The sequence below is a fragment of the Pogoniulus pusillus genome, chromosome 18 (assembly GCF_015220805.1).
Source record: "Pogoniulus pusillus isolate bPogPus1 chromosome 18, bPogPus1.pri, whole genome shotgun sequence".
Lineage (NCBI taxonomy): Eukaryota > Metazoa > Chordata > Aves > Piciformes > Lybiidae > Pogoniulus > Pogoniulus pusillus.
This window is the reverse complement of record NC_087281.1, coordinates 11,655,105-11,672,498: the sequence shown is the minus strand read 5'-3', so window position 1 is coordinate 11,672,498 and position 17,394 is coordinate 11,655,105. Positions and strand designations below refer to the sequence as shown.

At 42.8% G+C, this 17,394-nt stretch overlaps 1 protein-coding gene across 1 annotated transcript; it reads left to right on the top strand.

The window, feature by feature from the left end:
• The first annotated feature begins 438 nt into the window (after positions 1 to 438).
• ABCG8 (ATP binding cassette subfamily G member 8) lies at positions 439 to 17,045 on the top strand. The gene is made up of 13 exons (XM_064158190.1): positions 439 to 485; positions 1,728 to 1,836; positions 3,784 to 3,940; positions 5,842 to 6,080; positions 6,492 to 6,624; positions 8,816 to 9,085; positions 12,306 to 12,471; positions 12,550 to 12,642; positions 13,338 to 13,537; positions 13,665 to 13,741; positions 15,030 to 15,297; positions 15,836 to 15,963; positions 16,908 to 17,045. Exons 1-13 carry the CDS (start codon positions 439 to 441, stop codon positions 17,043 to 17,045), a joined length of 2,025 nt encoding a protein of 674 aa, XP_064014260.1.
• The last annotated feature ends 349 nt before the right edge of the window (positions 17,046 to 17,394 follow it).

The window sequence follows — 17,394 nt, the reverse complement described above, 5'->3', positions numbered from 1 at the left end:
CTTCCTCCCTCACGACGCTGGCCAGGTATCCAATGCTGCCACCACCATGCCTCCCTCGGCACTGGGCAGAGGCAGCTCCTCACTGACCCCGGGTCAGAGTGGGTCACTGCCCCAGTGCTTGCCACCTGAGCAAGCACCTAAAAGAAAACAGAGAAGCTCTCAGTTGTGTCTTTCTCCTGAGAGCAACTGATAGGTGATTGCTGAAGCTACTATCTGATGTACCTTTAGCCTGAGCTGTTGCAGTCCCAGAGGAAGGGAGCATTTCCCAGTCCACAGGGTCACACCAGCTTTGGAGACACTACGTGCCAAGAGAAATGGCGCTGCCGTGAAGGTGGCTGGAAAGGGCTCAGCTGGAAATTCAAGAGAAGAGAGGTTTCCAGAGCTTTCAAAGAGCCTATAGTCAAACTACCACAGGGAGCAAGACCTTTGACCACCAACATGAAGGAAGCCACTGAAACTGTCTCACTAGACAGTGCCAGCTGGACAGCACACAAGGGCTTGCCGGTGAGTGAGAGCTGTGCGTAACGGGAAGGAACTCAACAGACTCATTCTCTCACAGCTACAGCTCTTGTCTGGGACTTTCTCAGGCAGCAAGACTTTAGCTCCTTCATCTGTGAAATGTGGAGCTGAAAGCATCCCTTACCCCCAACAAGAGCACACTGGAGATGAAGTTGGCACCATGTAAGCCATGCTGAGATGCCATGGTGGTGGGGCTGGGAGAAGAGATCTTCAAATGAGGGTGGAGCAAGAAGTCCCTGAGCATGGACTGGAATAGCTTCCCCAGGACATGCTTTCAGGCTCCCCATATTTGTGGGGACCACTTCTTTCAAAAAAAAAAAAAAGAAATTCAAAGTAAGCAAGTGTGCAGAGTGCTTTGACAGCAGAGAGAGCTTGGAGGGCTTTAAGGAGGCTCTTCCAAGCTGCCCAGTGTGCTGCTTTCTGCCGTACATCTGAAAAGTCTAATTACCCTCATTTGCTGTGAGAGCAAATGCGCACACAAAGATACCACAGGACAGATAGGATATGCTATGTGGGCAACAGCTCTGTTTGCCTTAACTAGAAATAAGTTTGACTTTTTGGAAAGGCACAAGGTTCTGGGAGTGATATGGCTGTTCAGCGTAAACACTACGGGCATGCACACAGAATTAAATCCAAAGCCACTTCTTAACTGCAGTTCTATGCAAAAGGTTAACCAAGCCAAGTAGAGACTCATAGCTCACGAGTCCAAGTGGAATTAAGAGGGGAAAAAGAGACTGTACTTGTGGTCATCCACCTCTTCCATAAAGCCTCCAAGTTAAGGAGTCCCTGTGGAATTCAATAACAATTACAATTCTAGTGGATCTTAACTTTCAGGTGCCACAATTTATGAATTTTAATCTGCACCATTTTGATCCAGTAGACTAACTTTGCAGCAGCAGTACATTTTTTTCCTCAAAAGCAGAAATAGAGCTCAGTCTCTTTATGGTGGCATGAAATTGATCTCCATTTAGAAAGCAGCATCATTTAAAGTGAAAGCAAACAGAAGAGCATAGCACAGCATGTTTGGCCCTCACTAGAACAAGGTACATTTCATGCAGATTAACTGATAGCTCATCTCAGCCCTTCAGACTTCCACAGCAACAATTACAAGCCATAAAATATACTTCCTCTTCTGCTTTGTCTTTTCCAAACTCAAATTCTAACAGCAATTTAGGTATTGTATTTGACTATTGTAATTAACAACTTTTCCAGACCAAGACTGAGGACAGTATTTTTTGTTCCGAAGAAGATAACAGTCTGTATTTCACATACAGCGGAAAATCAAATGTTCTCGAGGTCAAAGAACTCAACTACCAGGTAAAAGTTTTATTTATATGCCTCTCTCCAGCTGGGAGCACATCCAGCAATGCTTGTTTGTACACGTGAGTAACTGTAAAAGTCAACATTGCAAAAAAAAGAAGAGTAAAAAACCCAAACATTCTTAACACTAATTCACATTCAAATGTCTCAGTCCTGAGACAAATAATTCCTGTGAGAGCTGAGGCAGGGGGACTTTCTGTTCAACTAGGGATGTCAGGAGCCCTTGCTGGCAAGAATAAAATGCAGACTATGGAAACCATACTTGGCTGTGAAAGAACTTTTTTATATGTTGTGCTAGTTTGAGCCTAGCTAGAATGTTTTGGTGAGAAGGGCTAGATCACAGGCTGTGAAAGAGAGAACAATGGTGATGTCTACTTCACTCATAGGCTTGCTAAGATGTGTCAGAACAAGAATCAAAACATAGATAAGGCACTTCTGCTTGGGAGCTCTGAGCTGCATTTCTCTCTCTAGCCTCTCTGCCATCTCTCTGAATAATCCAGTTTGCTTCCTAACCCCCTGGCTGAGCCTCCATTCTTCCTTGGGACTGGAACAAAGAGTGATTCAAAAGAGGACTTAGGGGAGGGGACCTCTGGTGCACAAGAGGAGGAAGAGGAGACATATAGTCTTTGAGATTTGGCCAACATACTTAGAACCCAGTACTCTGATGAGAGGAGCGCTGTGAGGTTGGCTGCCAAGAAAGAGGATGGTTCCAATGAGTTTAAGAGTGCTCTTAGTTCTGGTTCTAGGCCAGGGACAACCAGAACAACAAGAGGAAGAGGAAAAGGATGACATCCAGGATTCCAACAATCCCCTCAGGGAGGTCAGGGAAGTTAGAAAGGAATACACAAGGGAATCAGGAGAACCAATCCTAAGCTGGCTAGTGAGATGCTGTAGCATTGGTGCTAATGCCCTGTGCAGGTAGGAGACAAGTCTACCAAGCAGCTGGGACCACTCACCAAGGAGAGTGGAGTGGACAAATACCTATCAAGTCCTCTTGGTAAGGTTAGCTTGTGGACACGCCTTCTGTTGGCTGTGGCTATGAGATATCCTTCCCGAGATGATTTGCCATGGGCTGCCAAGAAGTGGAACACCATTGAGCAGGGAATTAAGCTTCTGAAGGAGTTTGCTGTGAAGAGAGTGCTTTATAGAGATCATGGCACACCTGAGCCTGATGACATTCCTCTTGGAACAGGTCTCATGAAGCAGCTTATTAAGCTTGCTCCTTCATCCTATGCTAACATCTTGGCTAGCAGATTTCTATCAAGGAGTGATAATGGAAGGTCTATCACTGTTGGTGAATTCACTGACCAGCTGAGTCAGATAGAGGACAGCTTGTCACATTCTGCCCTAGTCTCTGCCATAAAAACTATGACTAGAGAGATGAAAGAGATAAAGAATGACATTAAAGACAGCTTGAGAGAACTGAAGGAGGACCTTAAAACCTCCGTTTCCAATCTGGTAAAGGGTACCATCCCTGCATCATCTGAATGGGTGTCTGTTTCTGCCATCAGGAACAGACACCCACCTCCTGCAAGGCAATTCCAGCCCAGGAGGAGACAAATTGCACCTAGACATCAGCAATCACGTGCGTCACTGTGGATAATTCTGCATGACAAATTTGGTGAGAACATGAACAAGTGGGGTGGTCAACCTACTTCAACTCTTTCAGAGAGAGTCAGGGAACTGCAGAGTGGCAGAAACAGAGGCAACAATGCCAGAAAAGTAGCTGTAACTTCCTCAGCTCTCCAGAGCAACTGCAATTATCCCAACAATTTAATGTATTTCTGTTGACAAACGAGCAAAGAATATGTTAAAATAATAGTATCACAGTATACTGTGATACTATTATTTTAACATATTCTTTGCTTGTAATATCATAACTTTGTAGATTTTCATTGCTAGTTTATTATTGGAATTGAAAGGACTTGTTTCTTCCTTTGTTAGGTTAACATGGACTCCCAGATTCCCTGGTATGAAAAACTTATGCAGATGAAAATGCCATGGAGCTGGAAATTGGATCCCAATTCTCATGTGTCAATAATCCAGAATCTGAATTTAAAAGTTCAAAGTGGTCAAATGCTAGCTATTATAGGAAGCACTGGTAAGAGCAATGAAATCTCATAATTTCACCAAATCTCAGATGAAATACACAGAGCCAAGAGTGCCCTGCAGTCTTTTTGATGGCAAAATCTAGCTGAGAAACAGCTATTGGAAACATGTCACTTAAATACACTCTTTAAAATGTATGAAGAGACACAGTATGAGGAAACAAAGTGTAACACTGGGCGAAAAAAGTTGTGTTACGACTTGTAGTCGTTTACTGTCTGTTTCCTGAGGCATAGTGGGGTCTGTAGTCTGCATTCACAGCTCTGCTAGACTGAGCTTCACAGCTCAGTTTCAAAATAGGCCAATTGCAGACCTTACCCAGGTACATAGCATGCAAATGAGAGCAAATCCTATAGAAAAGATCAGTGGCAACTTGCATAGCCAGAAGTAGGAATGCCCTTCAGATTGACACAATTTTAACAGGATAAAAGATTGCATTTGGATTAACTAAGAGAGACAGAATAGAAAAGACAGCTCATTTGCTGTTTGGCTTTGAAACACCTCTCTTTTTACATTTTTTTTTCCATTTTCAGTTTCTGGTGTGATTGGTTTAATCTTCTCCAGGATGAGGCTGACTAATGAAGGAGAAGTGGCCTTTATCCAGTGTGGTTAGTTGAGTGTGAGCTCAAGTAAGGGAATAAACAGCAGGCATATGACCTGTTAAATTGAAGTAAAAAAGGTACCCATACTCTGGAGGCAAACCCCCCCATGCTGTGTTTCCACTAGACTCTTCCATTAGCTTAGCTCAATGATTCAGTAAGGATGCTCTCTCTCAAAGGCAAAGCATATTTGCCAAAGAAGTTTCATCTTTATTTCTGTAAAAGAGGTATTTCTTCCCCGTTGCCATGTGATTTTTTTTCCTAGCACATATTCTTAATGTAATTGAAGTTGTACCTTAGAGAGCCTTCTGATAATAAAAGCAAAAGCTGTGATGAGGTAATATATGGAGTTACAGACACAGCACCTTCATAAGGTAACAAACACTGAGCACAAAATCCTTTCAGCAAACTAGTCAAACTATTTTTAAAGTCTGTTTATCATTTATTTTATCAGATGCCTTAGTAAGATGGATTAAACTGCTGATGGGTTTCACATTGTCAGTGGCAATCAATGTGTCACTCCTCAATAGAGCAATATGTGATTTACAGATGGATGAAGGGTTTTTTTAACATGTATATATTAAGAAGCAAGTGTGGAGATAATCTTTCAACAGGGAGCTGAGAAGTAAGTGATGTCTGATCATAATTAGAGAGCTATGTGTGTTTATATACAGTATTGTACAACAAAAAGGAAAAAATCATTTGCTATTTAAATCCAAATCAGGTGTTCCATTGTTTTGTTTGTTTCTTTTTACTTCAGAGTATGAGCCAGCTTTTCTTAATTATTTAAATGATTTTTTTGTCTTAAGTAATAATATTTTTTGTTTCAATCATTATTAGATTCTTATTGTCTGTATAATCATTCAGCACCTTAGTCACTCAGCTGTCCAAAATCAGAGTTCCATCCCTAAAGCAAGCTCTTGCCAAGGAGCTAGGTCCCAGCCCTGAAGTCAGCACAGGCCACCACTGTTTCAAACAAGACAGACAGGTAAGAGGAGGGCAAAGTGATCTTGCTCCTTTAGTTCATGGAGATATCCTCGATGCTCAGCTACCCTGTTCTGCTAAGAAATGACAAAGGGTAAAGCTATGTATTCCATTCCAGAGCAGAAAGATCTCCTGAGCCTGAGCTTGTAGCCTGTGGTTTCTTTCAAGACCATTCTATCTCTGTGACTTTGGAAAAGCCAAGCTGAGGAAGACACATGATGGAACAAAATCTTCTATCCTCTGTCTGTGACTAGATCACCTTTGAGAAAGATCTCTTGGAAACTAATTTAATTTTCAATTTTGCTTTTTCTAGCTGGTGGGAAGACATCCCTGCTCGATGTGATAACCTGCCGCGATCACGGAGGCAAAATCAAGTCTGGTCAAATCCTGATCAATAACCAACCCAGCACTCCCCAGCTGGTTAGGAAATGCATAGCTCATGTGCGGCAGGATGACCGACTGCTCCCCCACCTGACTGTCCGAGAAACACTCTTGTTCATTGCCAAACTGCGTCTCCCAAAGTTCTTCTCAGACTCACAAAGGGAAAAAAGGGTAATTAAGCTGTTGGGGGAAAAAATAAAGTTGCCCCAAATGGTGTCTGACAGGAACGACCCAAGAGCTCCTGCGTATTTGGAGCCAGAACAGCTAATCTGCCATTTTTAAATGTATACTACGAATTACAAACAGTTTTCTTCTTTCAAGATAGAAAGCAGTAACTGTTCCAAAGCTCACCAAAAAATGAGCTAGAGAAAGCTTTAGAGAGGCTGAAAGAACTAAACTGCTGATTGCTGAGTCTTAATGTTTTAATGCTATCTCTAAAACCAGGATTTATTTTCAAGTGTCACTTGATCAGATAGCACTGAAATATCCAGATCCATTTTAACCACATTAATGATATTTCCAGATTTATCTCTGTGCAGATAAACTCTTGCTTTATCTCTGTTACCCTTTGGATCCCCCAAGGTAGAAGAAGTCATAGCAGAGCTACGCTTGCGACAATGCGCAAACACGAGGGTGGGCAACGAGTACCTCCGTGGCGTTTCGGGAGGTGAGCGGCGGAGAGTGAGCATTGGCGTGCAGCTGCTCTGGAACCCGGGTGAGCAAAACTAACACCTTCCTTGTGCCCGCTGCAGGCCACTGTGGGAAATGGGGCAGTAATTGAAGGCAGCAGCTTTCAGGAAAGAGTCATACGCACAGGTTGCCCTGGGGCAGCTTGACGATTTCATACTCGGGGCACTTAACAGGTCTTGCACCACCTTCTGCCAGAGGTCACGTATCCGTAGCGATCTTGGACACAGTGACTAGGTGCTGGTCCATGTGCTTAAACTGAAACCAGTGCTAATCACAGATCACACTGTGGTTATTGCAATAATCATTCTATACATTGACTATTTCAGCAGCCAACCCACGCTAGCTTCTGGCACCTTTGCCAGTGGAAAAGTGGCAGAGGGAGGTGAATCCCTCCAAAAGCTTTCATCTGCTGCTCTCTAAAACTGCCATACCATAGGGCTACTGAAAGTTGCCTGAAGTCACCGCCGCAGCTGGGGTGCTGTTTGTGCGTACCAGCACCAGTTTTGTTTATTATCTGACCACATGCCACAGGTTACTTTGGAAGGTGCTCTTCTACTGTAACATTGTCCCGGGTTGGGGGAGGTTCCCCCCGGGGAGAAGTGGACTCAGCACAACACAAAACCCTTCTGTTTTGAAAGTCAGGGAAAGATGAAATTGTATTTTCTTATAGCATAACAATGTAAAGAGCGATAATAACTAGAGAAGGAAGAAGGGAAAAAAACCACAATACAATAACCTTAAGGGAGATAGGGGAGGGGTCAAGCAGCGGCGAAGCAGCAAAGCAGCAGTAGCCAAAACAGCAGCCGGGGAAGATAGGCGAAGCTGAAGCAGCCGAAGCCAGCGGGAGAAGTGGGAGAACAAACTGTGCTTCTAGACATTAAGTTCTTGATGCTCCAATGAAATTCTATTAATTTATCTATTGTTGCCATCTATGTGGCCTATCCCTGGAATGTTCAACTCTCCCCTATGTCTGAGCTAGAGGATCAGCTCAAACGGCCACAAACATCAAGATCGTTTTCTTCTCCTCCAGCCTAGCCCATTTACATGTGCAATGTTAACAGGAAAGATCATATTCCTGGATGCACAGTTGATCATTATGGTCTTCTGCAGCTCACTGATGTGGCTGGCTCAAGCCACAGGTGAACCAGAAATTCCCACCATTTTCAGTAGAAGCAAAATATGAGGCTAAATCTGCAGCTGATTTTGCAGGATTGAATTCCCCTATCTGCTCTCATATATATCAAAAGCATTACTGACCTTGGCTGAGCCTCTTGTTGAGCAGGATTTCCCATGAGCTCTCCCTCTGGGAAATGGACCTGAGAAAATATTTTGCTTGTATAAAGTTATACATTTGTTAATTACAGGAAAATATAAGTTGGTGGGGTTCTTTTGGTTGGTTGGTTGGGTTTTTTTGTTTTGGTTTTTGTAAGAAGTGATGCTCAGGAAAAGATATGTTGGTACTGAAGTAAGAAAAGAATTTGTTCTAGGGAAAATAAGCAAAACTTTCTTAACATTTCAAGTGCTATACCCCTCAACACAAAACCCATGTCTGTGTACAGACATTGCCTTGAACTGGTTGAGAACATTCAGTTCTATAGTAACACAAACATAGTAATAAACCACTATATATAAGTAACATAAGTAAAATAAGTAATAAACCACTTTCAAGTTTGTCATAACCAATTGTAAACCAAATTAAAAATACAATCATGCATATCTATTCATATATATGTGCAAATAGGTGCAAAATAGAGTGGTTGGGAGGGGGAAGAGATACCTAAAAATACTCTGTGAGCACACATGAATAGTGCAAGGGCATTTAGCTCAAAATATTTCAGTAGACAGGACACAAAAATGGTACTATTGCATTCATTAATATTCAAATACCTGATGTTTCTAAAGGCAGTGCAAAGTCTGCAGAAAATGATGTAAATTTAATAAGGAACCAAAGTCTGCAGTCCAATGAAAAAGAAATAACATTTAAAAGTCTTCTTTCCAGTTTGAGTAAGAGGAGATTTAAAATAATGACTCTCTATCATAATTTTCAGGAAGACAGTGGAAGAAAATAGCTGTTCACTCTTAGGTGCTGTGGGTATGGAATATACTTTGCACTTCAGAAAAAGAAGGAACACATCAGTGAGATGTCATGCACCAGCACCGTGTCACTCGGAGCGTATTTTCCCAGTCACAGTTAAATGTGTTGTTGTCTTTGGCAGGAATACTCATACTTGATGAGCCTACATCTGGACTGGACAGTTTTACTGCGCATAACCTTGTCATAACACTATCCAGACTGGCCAGAGGAAACAGATTAGTTCTCCTTTCACTTCATCAGCCCCGGTCAGATATCTTTCAACTCTTTGATTTAGTTCTTCTGATGACTTCTGGAGTCACTGTCTATTCTGGAACAGCAAGAGACATGGTCCAGTATTTCACAGAACTAGGCTATCCCTGCCCAAGGTACAGCAATCCTGCAGATTTCTATGGTTAGTATCAAACACTGTCATTAAAACAAAACAACCCCCCTCAAAAAAACCCCAAATCTTGGAAATCACTTACTTTTGTAAGTGTATTAGCTAATACTGACTTTTGTTGTCTATAACTGTCTTAAGAATGCCTTATAACTGACTCAAATCAACAAGTTCAGTTTTTAATAAGATCCTTATTTGTCAGTACAGGAAATGTAAGAAAAACAAAAGGCACAAGGAAAATGGCTTTTAAATAATCCCTCTTCCAACTCTTCCACATGTTTTGCATACTTTCCCATGTTTTAGCTGGTTGAAACTTCTGTCCTCACTTGAAAAGACATGGATAAACTGGGTTTCTGTAGCCAGTTCTCTGAATCATGAAATGTAGAAAGCTAGTTTTCCAGGCTGGTACTTGGAATAGTAAACAGGAAGCAGAAGTGCTGCTCAACAGAGCACACTGGAGAGGAGGAAATCCAAATCCAGACCAGAGATCTTTTTATTTCTCTCCTCAAAGAAAGCTAACTGTGTGGCTCCAAATCCATTCCTCTGAAGTGTTTTTGCAACGTGCATAGGGAATCTGGCCCTTTTAATCTAATGGCAGTAGTCACCACAGAGGTTGGTTCAGTTCCAGCCCTGAGGTCTTTGCACTCAAGTTGGCTAGGAAACCTTGTACAGAGAGCAGTCTCCATCCTCTGGCATAACCTCTTTGGCTGTGTTTCTGGGGCAGCCGGTATCAGCTGTGCAGATATAAACAGAACTTAACCTCTGTGTCAAGCGCTGCAAAAAGACCTTTGTTTCCACTGTGTTTCAGAGCAGTCCTCAGGCAAAGGCAGACTTCAGGGAGGCTTGCAGCACCCCCATATGGGAATGGAGAGTCAGAGGCAGTCTTGGGGAAACTTGTAGCTACAACCTGTGGTTACAAACCTCCACTACGTGGAGCCAGTGAGATACAAGAAAGGGAGAACTGGGCAGAGGAACCTAATGAGGTTCAACAAAGATAAATGCAGAGTCCTGGACCTAGGAACAATAAACTGTGCCAGTACAGGTTGGGAGGGGATCTTCTGTAGAGCAGACCTGTGGAGAAGGACCTGGCATCTCGGTGGACAACAAGCTATCCATGGGACAGCAATGTGCCCTGGTGGCCAAGAGGGCCAATGGGATCCTGGGGTGCATTAAGAAGAGTGTGTCCAGCAGATCAAGGGAGGTTCTCCTCCCCCTCTACTCAGCCCTGGTGAGACCTCACCTGGAATTCTGTGTTCAGTTTTGGGCTCCCCAGTTCAGGAGGGATGGGTATCTACTTGAACGAGTCCAATGGAGGGCTGCAAAGATGATTAAGGGGCTTAAGAGGCATTGCTTTACTAGGAAAGGCTGAGGGACCTGAGGCTTTTCAACCTGGTGAAGAGAAGACTTAGAGGGGATCTAATCAATGTTTATAAATATCTGAGGGCAGAGTGCCAAGAGAGAGGGGACAGGCTCTTCTCAGTTGCATCCTGTGACAGGACAAAGGGCAATGGGTAAAAACTACAGCATGGGAAGTTCCACCTCAACACGAGGAAGAACATCTTTGCTGTAAGAGTCATAGAGCACTGGCACAGGCTCCCCAGAGAGGTTGTGGAGCCTCCTTCTCTGAAGACTTTCAAGGCCTGTCTGGATGTGTTCCTCTGAGAACTGAGCTACATTGTGTGGTCCTTCTGTGGCAGGGGGCTTGGACTTGATGACCTCCAGAGGTCCCTTCCAACTCCTAACATCCTGTGATCCTGTGATCATCTCAGTACTTCTGTCCTTCAAAGGAGGAAGACAGAAGTTTTACAAGCAAATGGCCCCCACCTGAAATCCTGACCTTGCTTCCTCGACTTTCTGTCAGTCAGCGCCCGAATGAGCGCACAGGCGCGGAAAGTGAGAAACTGCTGCTAATAAAGCTGCACAGCTCTGCTTCAGTGCTATCTTAGGGAAATATTTCTGGAAGAGAGTTGAAGGGAAAAAAATCTACATTATTTATTTCTAAGGAAACTAGAGAGCCAAAACCTTTGAGATCTGCCCATGGGGAAAAAAGTGCTAACTAATAATTAAGCTGAAAACTAAAGTTGAAGTTACTTAAAGGCAAGAAGAGATTACAATTACATTGCACAAATAATTCTGAACTGCCCAACCGTGAAAAGCAGTTGGAGAACTATTACACACCTGTTTTTTCTGAGCTCTCATGACATCAACTTCATACTCAGCATACTGTAAATCTTGTGCAGGGTCGTTGGTATCTTGTAAATCACAGAACCTCTAAAAGAAGAAATGACAAAACCCCAGATGATGACATTCATCTTCAACATTTATGCCATGTTGGACATCTCATGAAAGCATTTCAATAAACATGTTTGAGAAGAATTTTATGCTACAGGACAGAGATTACATTAAGAAAAACCTTAAATTGGAAAAAAATTTGAGAAAGTGATAGTGCAGTTATACTGTAATGAAATAAAATATTCTGAGTGGGTAGTTTTTTATTATTCTCTCCTCAAAGTGAGTCCTCAAAGGAGTTATGAAATGCACAGTAATAGTTCTCTCAAAAAGCACCTGCAAAATGCCAGTTACTGTCAGTCTACACTGAAGGTTAACACTGGAAAACACTACTGTAAGTTCAGATTTTTTAAAAAAGTAGGGTTTTTAAGTGTCAAAATAATGCTAAGTCAACTATTGTGGCCACTACTATATTGTCCTTAGATAGTGCTGCTCTTAGGCTTTCTCAGTATCAGTTAATGGCACCTCTGTAAGATTAAATAACAGCAACAATGAACCAAACAAAAAAAATGAAAGAAACTAACTATCACTTTGCAGATGGAGAAAAAAACAACATGTGATTTAAGATTTTTCAATGCCTACATGTCAGCAATGGGACACAAACTGTTTGTTTTCAGCACTGCTATCAAGCCACTATTAAATTTAGACCAATCCAAATTAGTTCACAGTACCAATACAAATTAGTTCACAATACCAAAATAGTTCACAATACTATAATGGATAGTTACCAGATCTCTCAGTGACTTGTTGAATGACCAGGTAAGAAACATCTCCCAAGAGAAAATCCACTAATAATCCGTTCTTAAGCAATACAGCTTTAACCATTGTAGTTGGATGCATGCACAAAGGTTGTGCTGTCTGTTCACAACAGAATGTTTGATTCTAAACACATCATAAAGTTATCACATCGGTAGCACATAGGCTCATGCTGCATTATGTCTTTCAGTTGATTTGACCAGTATTGATAAGCAGACTGCAGAAAAGGAGATGGAAAGCAAAAAAAGAGCAAATACTCTTGCCAAGTTATTCCTAGAAAAAGTAAAAGGTTTTGATGATTTCTTGTGGAAGGATACTGAAGGAGACAATGCTGCAACCACATTCAGCAAGCAAAGGTAAGGAAGTGCACTGCACAGTAGATCTGAAACAACAGACACAGCTGATGCTAATTTCTTTCCTTTTGTTTTTGGCAGGTCCCATTTAAATTCAGAAGAGGCTATCAACATGCCTCAACAATCAAGTGATCAGTTACCAGGAGTCTTAAAGCAGTTCACTATATTATTAAGGTAACCTTATTGCCAGTATAAACGGCCATATATATGTATCATGCCCATGTATGTTTTGAAGCATAAGATAGAAGCACAAAATGAGAAATGAGTGAAAAAATGATAACTGCTAGTAGTGCAGAGCAAGCATTAAGCCTGAGCAAGCTGCAGAGCGAAAGTGTTGTTTTCTAGGCTCAGCCCAACCCCAAGCCTCAATCTCAGCCAGACATACAGCCTCATCATTCTATCCCAGGGCTCCTCCCAGGCACAGTTCACTCTCACTTACATCGCTGGGAGCCTGTGGCTTTAAGGTATAGCAGGAGACTCCAGGGTCAGGAACATGGTCCCGTTACTGGTTGCTGCCACCCTGATACCCTTCTCAAAGCATGGTGTCTCAACCCTCTGAAAGCCCAGGCAGTTGTGTGGTAGGCTCAGACACTGCCAGCCATACACCTCTGCCTCAGACTGGAAGCTAGGAGGTTTCACTGATTACAGCCAGCATAGACGAGCATTGTAGGTGGATTTTATGCTTGTGTATTCAAAGAAAACGTGATCAGCTGGTACAGTATAAGTAGAATATTGCTACCGGTATCAGATGTTGTCAGTGCATGCTGCAGGTACACTAATGGATTTTAGCAGTGTTTAGGGCAATGCATCTGAATATAACTGGCATTAGTAAGGACCATATCTTATCATCAATGTTGCTGTTTTCCCAGTCGTCAAGTCTCAAATGACTTCAGAGATCTTCCAATGTTATTAATCCACGGATTTGAGGCCCTTCTCATGTCATTATTAATTGGATTTTTGTACTATGGCCATGAGAAAAATGGACTCTCTATTCGTGACACGACAGCACTGTTGTACATGCTAGGTGCACTAATCCCATTCACAGTGATCTTGGATGTTATTGCCAAATGTAAGTGACAGTTTTCTTACAAATGTTATAAACAACCAAAATCAGAACCCCCCCTAAGTGAGTTTTTAAAAGCCTACTTATTAATGCAATCCTAGGATGAAACTAAACAGTTTGTTGCACCTTGCAGGTCATTCGGAAAGAGCTATGCTTTATCATGACTTGGAAGATGGAATGTACTCAGTAAGCCCATATTTCTTTGCTAAGGTAATTGGATTTGGTGCCAGAAAATGCAAACAGCTGGCTTTAACACTAAAACCCACAAACAAACCAAAGCCTTGATGTATAAATTATCACATTCATATCAGACTTTGTTCTTTTGTGTCTGCCTGCTAAGGCTACCCATCTTGCTGCCTTGCCATTGATGGATTAAACTGCAAACTACTTTAGATCTGTTGCTGTAAGTCATGGTTGAGATCCCACTTCAGAAAGGTCACTGGGTCGTTTGTTCAAAATTTGAGAAATCTCAAACTCAAAATTCGAAGGTTTAGACCTGCCTATTCCACATGCCGAAGATCTTGGAGGGTTTGATTATGTGTCTTGAGCTGTAAAGCAAAGCATTAATATTTAACACTAAAGCAAATGTGAAATGGAAATTACAAAACGCTAACTGTGGTGTTTTCAGTAGTTGTTTGGGCTTGTGCTGGTCAGAGACAGAGTTTCTGGAAATTGATTCAGGACTTTAAAAAAATCACATTATCTTTTTCACAAGGTTTTAGAACAATCCTTTCTTTGTGATGTTGTCACTGATAGATGAGTTCTGTCTGCCATGGCATCTGTAATTTAGGTTTCCATTTCTGCATAAGATTTTAAATGCTTATTAGTGATTGCCAGAGGAAAAAAATATTCTTTGCATTGTGTCACAAAGATTGCACTTTACTCACAGAAAAATCAATGCAGTATTTTACAACCTTAGTATTAGAGGATGGTAGCAACCTTCTTTGGAGAAATAATCACAATACTCTGCATACACATCTTTAGCTAATTCAGAAAATCCTTTGCATGTTTTTGTTTTACAAGGAGTAGTTACTAAGTGGACCCACTCTGAGATAGGGTAGGGAAGTGGCCAACGGCCAAATTTGTCTCAAATTTGATCTCACACTAGACTCAATTAAGTTTGGACAAAACATACAATGCCATGATTGAGTAATTATATCATTAACAAGCACACAGTTCTCAAGAAAAGCTTCTTAAATTCTTAGACCCTGCCAAAACTGTAGCAAAACAAGATATCCAATCTATTAAAAGAGTCCTCTTAACTTAAAACCTAGTCATAGGAATTGTCACAGCTAGAGGGAAAACTAGCAAGGATTTCAAAGTCTGTTGTGGATTGTTTCTGCGTGTCACTGACAACACCTAACAGGGACATGATTGCGTTCTGAGGGAGTACTTTTGATAGGTTTTATGAATGCTCCCAAGATACATCCAGGTGTATGCCAAGTGCTTTTCTAACCATCATTCCACTTCCCCCTCCCTTTCTCTCCCTCCTGAATAGATTCTGGGGGAGCTCCCAGAGCACTGTGCTTTTGTTATCATTTATGGAATACCCATCTACTGGCTGGCAAACCTCGTTCCTGAACCGGTACATTTCCTGCTGAACTTCGTCTCGGTGTGGCTGGCTGTGTACACTGCCCGTGCCATGGCACTTTGGGCAGCAGCACTGCTGCCAACATTACAGCTCTCAGCCTTCTTTGGCAATGTCCTTTTCACATCATTCTACCTGAGCGGTGGCTTTGTGATTAGCCTGGAAAATCTCTGGACAGGTAAGACTGCTCCCACCTTCCCTCTGAACTGCAACATCAATGGTTGCCATTAGTGCCTGGGTGTTGTGAGGCTGAGCATATCTCGCATTGGAAAACTCAGCTTTGCAAGAGTCTTCTTGGGTGAAGTCAGCCTGTTCATTTTACATCAGTTTCTTCATTTGAGATTGAGATTACAAGAAGTTTTGTCAAAAAAAGCACTAGTGAAATGATCAGTTCTTATGTGGTTGCTATTTTATTTTCAGTAAAAAGAAATAATATTCAGTAGATAAAGACTGAGCTCCAGTAAGACTTAATTGACAAGTGGGAACTTGACAGATATGGATATTAGGGTCTCTCATAATTCTCCACGTCCACCTAATGATATCAAGTAAATTTACCATTTCATCCAGTAGCAGCTGGTGTGTGTTTTTTAGGATGTATAGCTGCCAAGAGGTCAGACAAACCTGCTGTACTTGGCGGGAGCACAGTAGTTGTTGAGGTCTGGAGTTCTCTGCATGTGTACTGAACTACTTCTCTCTGCCATTTTTTTTTCTTCCAGTTCCATTTTGGTTTTCTAAAATCTCTTTTCTAAGATGGAACTTTCAAAGCATGATGCAAGTTCAGTTCAGTGACACCATATATGAAATAACTGTGGGGAATACCACGCTTCAAATACCCGGGAAACTTGTAAGTCACTAGGAAAAGTTAGCTGCAAACAGTTGATAACCACTTAGATTGCTGTTTATAAACCCGCTGTATTTAAGTAGGCTTCTGTTTGGTGAGTGCTAAACCAATGCATAAAGTCATGCTATAGTTAATATGGTTTACAGTTTGTCCCTCACAGTTGTCCCTACACCAGGCACTCCTCTTTATACCTTTCTTGTTAGCGGAATGAAAGAGTAAAGGGCAGCTATTCTCCTGCAGCCCCAACCACATGCTTGCTGACCTTGTTCAGCAGCTCAGCTGCACTGTCTGAACTACCACAGGCACTAGGCACAGTATGGCTGTAACTAGCTACCAAACCACTCTAAAAGTCACACCCAGCTGGAAGCCAAGAGGAAAGGTGGCAGGGGCCAGGGAAGCTCACATGAGAAACATGCATCTCAGCCCCAGCATGAAAATTGTGTGCCCATTCCTAACGGGGAATTTTGGGCTCTCCAGTTTAAGAAGGACAGAGACCTGCTAGAGAGGGTCCAATGGAGGGCTATGAGGATGATTAGGGGGCCCGAACACTGCCTGATGAGGAGAGGCTGAGGGACTTGGGGCTGTTTAGTCTGGAGAAGACTGAGAGGATTTAATAAATGTCTATAACTATCTGAGGGCGGGGGGTCGGGGGGCCAGGCTCTGCTCACTGCTCCCTGGGATAGGACAAGGAGCAATGGGTGCAAGCTGCAGCACAGGAGGTTCCAGCTCAACACAAGGGGTGACTTCTTTACTGTAAGGGTCCCAGAGCACTGGCACAGGCTCCCCAGAGAGATTGTGGAGTCTCCTTCTCTGGAGACTTTCAAGGCCTGTCTGGATGTGTTTCTCTGTGACCTAAGCTAGATTGCATGATCTCTTTGAGTCACTTCCACCCCCTGACCTCCTGTGAGGCTGTGATCTTGTGAATTCTCTGTTATTCATGACTACAGGTCACTCAGTCTCTGGACTTGGACTCCCACCCTCTCTACGTGAGCTATCTCATTCTCACCGGCATTGCGGGCAGCTTCCTGCTGTTATACTACTTATCGCTGCGGTTCATCAAGCAGAAATCAAGCCAAGACTGCTAACAGCAGATCACGCCGAGGAGGCAGCAGGTTATAGTATCCCTCGCAAGCAACAGGGACTGCGCACAAGCTTATTCTGGGTCACCTCGGTGGCCAGGCGAGGGAGCGCAGGCCCCCGGCGGGAGCGCCCGGTGGCACTAGCGCGGGTGGCCACACGATGGCAGCAGAGCACCAGGAGTGGGAGCCCGGCCGAGAGCCTCCGCAGGCTCTGCAGCCAGCCGGGGCTTACCCCGCGGGTGGGTTTTGGAGGGGGATTTTTGCTCGTCGTACGCCTTTTACAGGTGACAAGACACGAATTCTCTGTACCTGGAAATGTTCTCAGACACGGGCTTGTGATTTAAGAGGGCTCTCC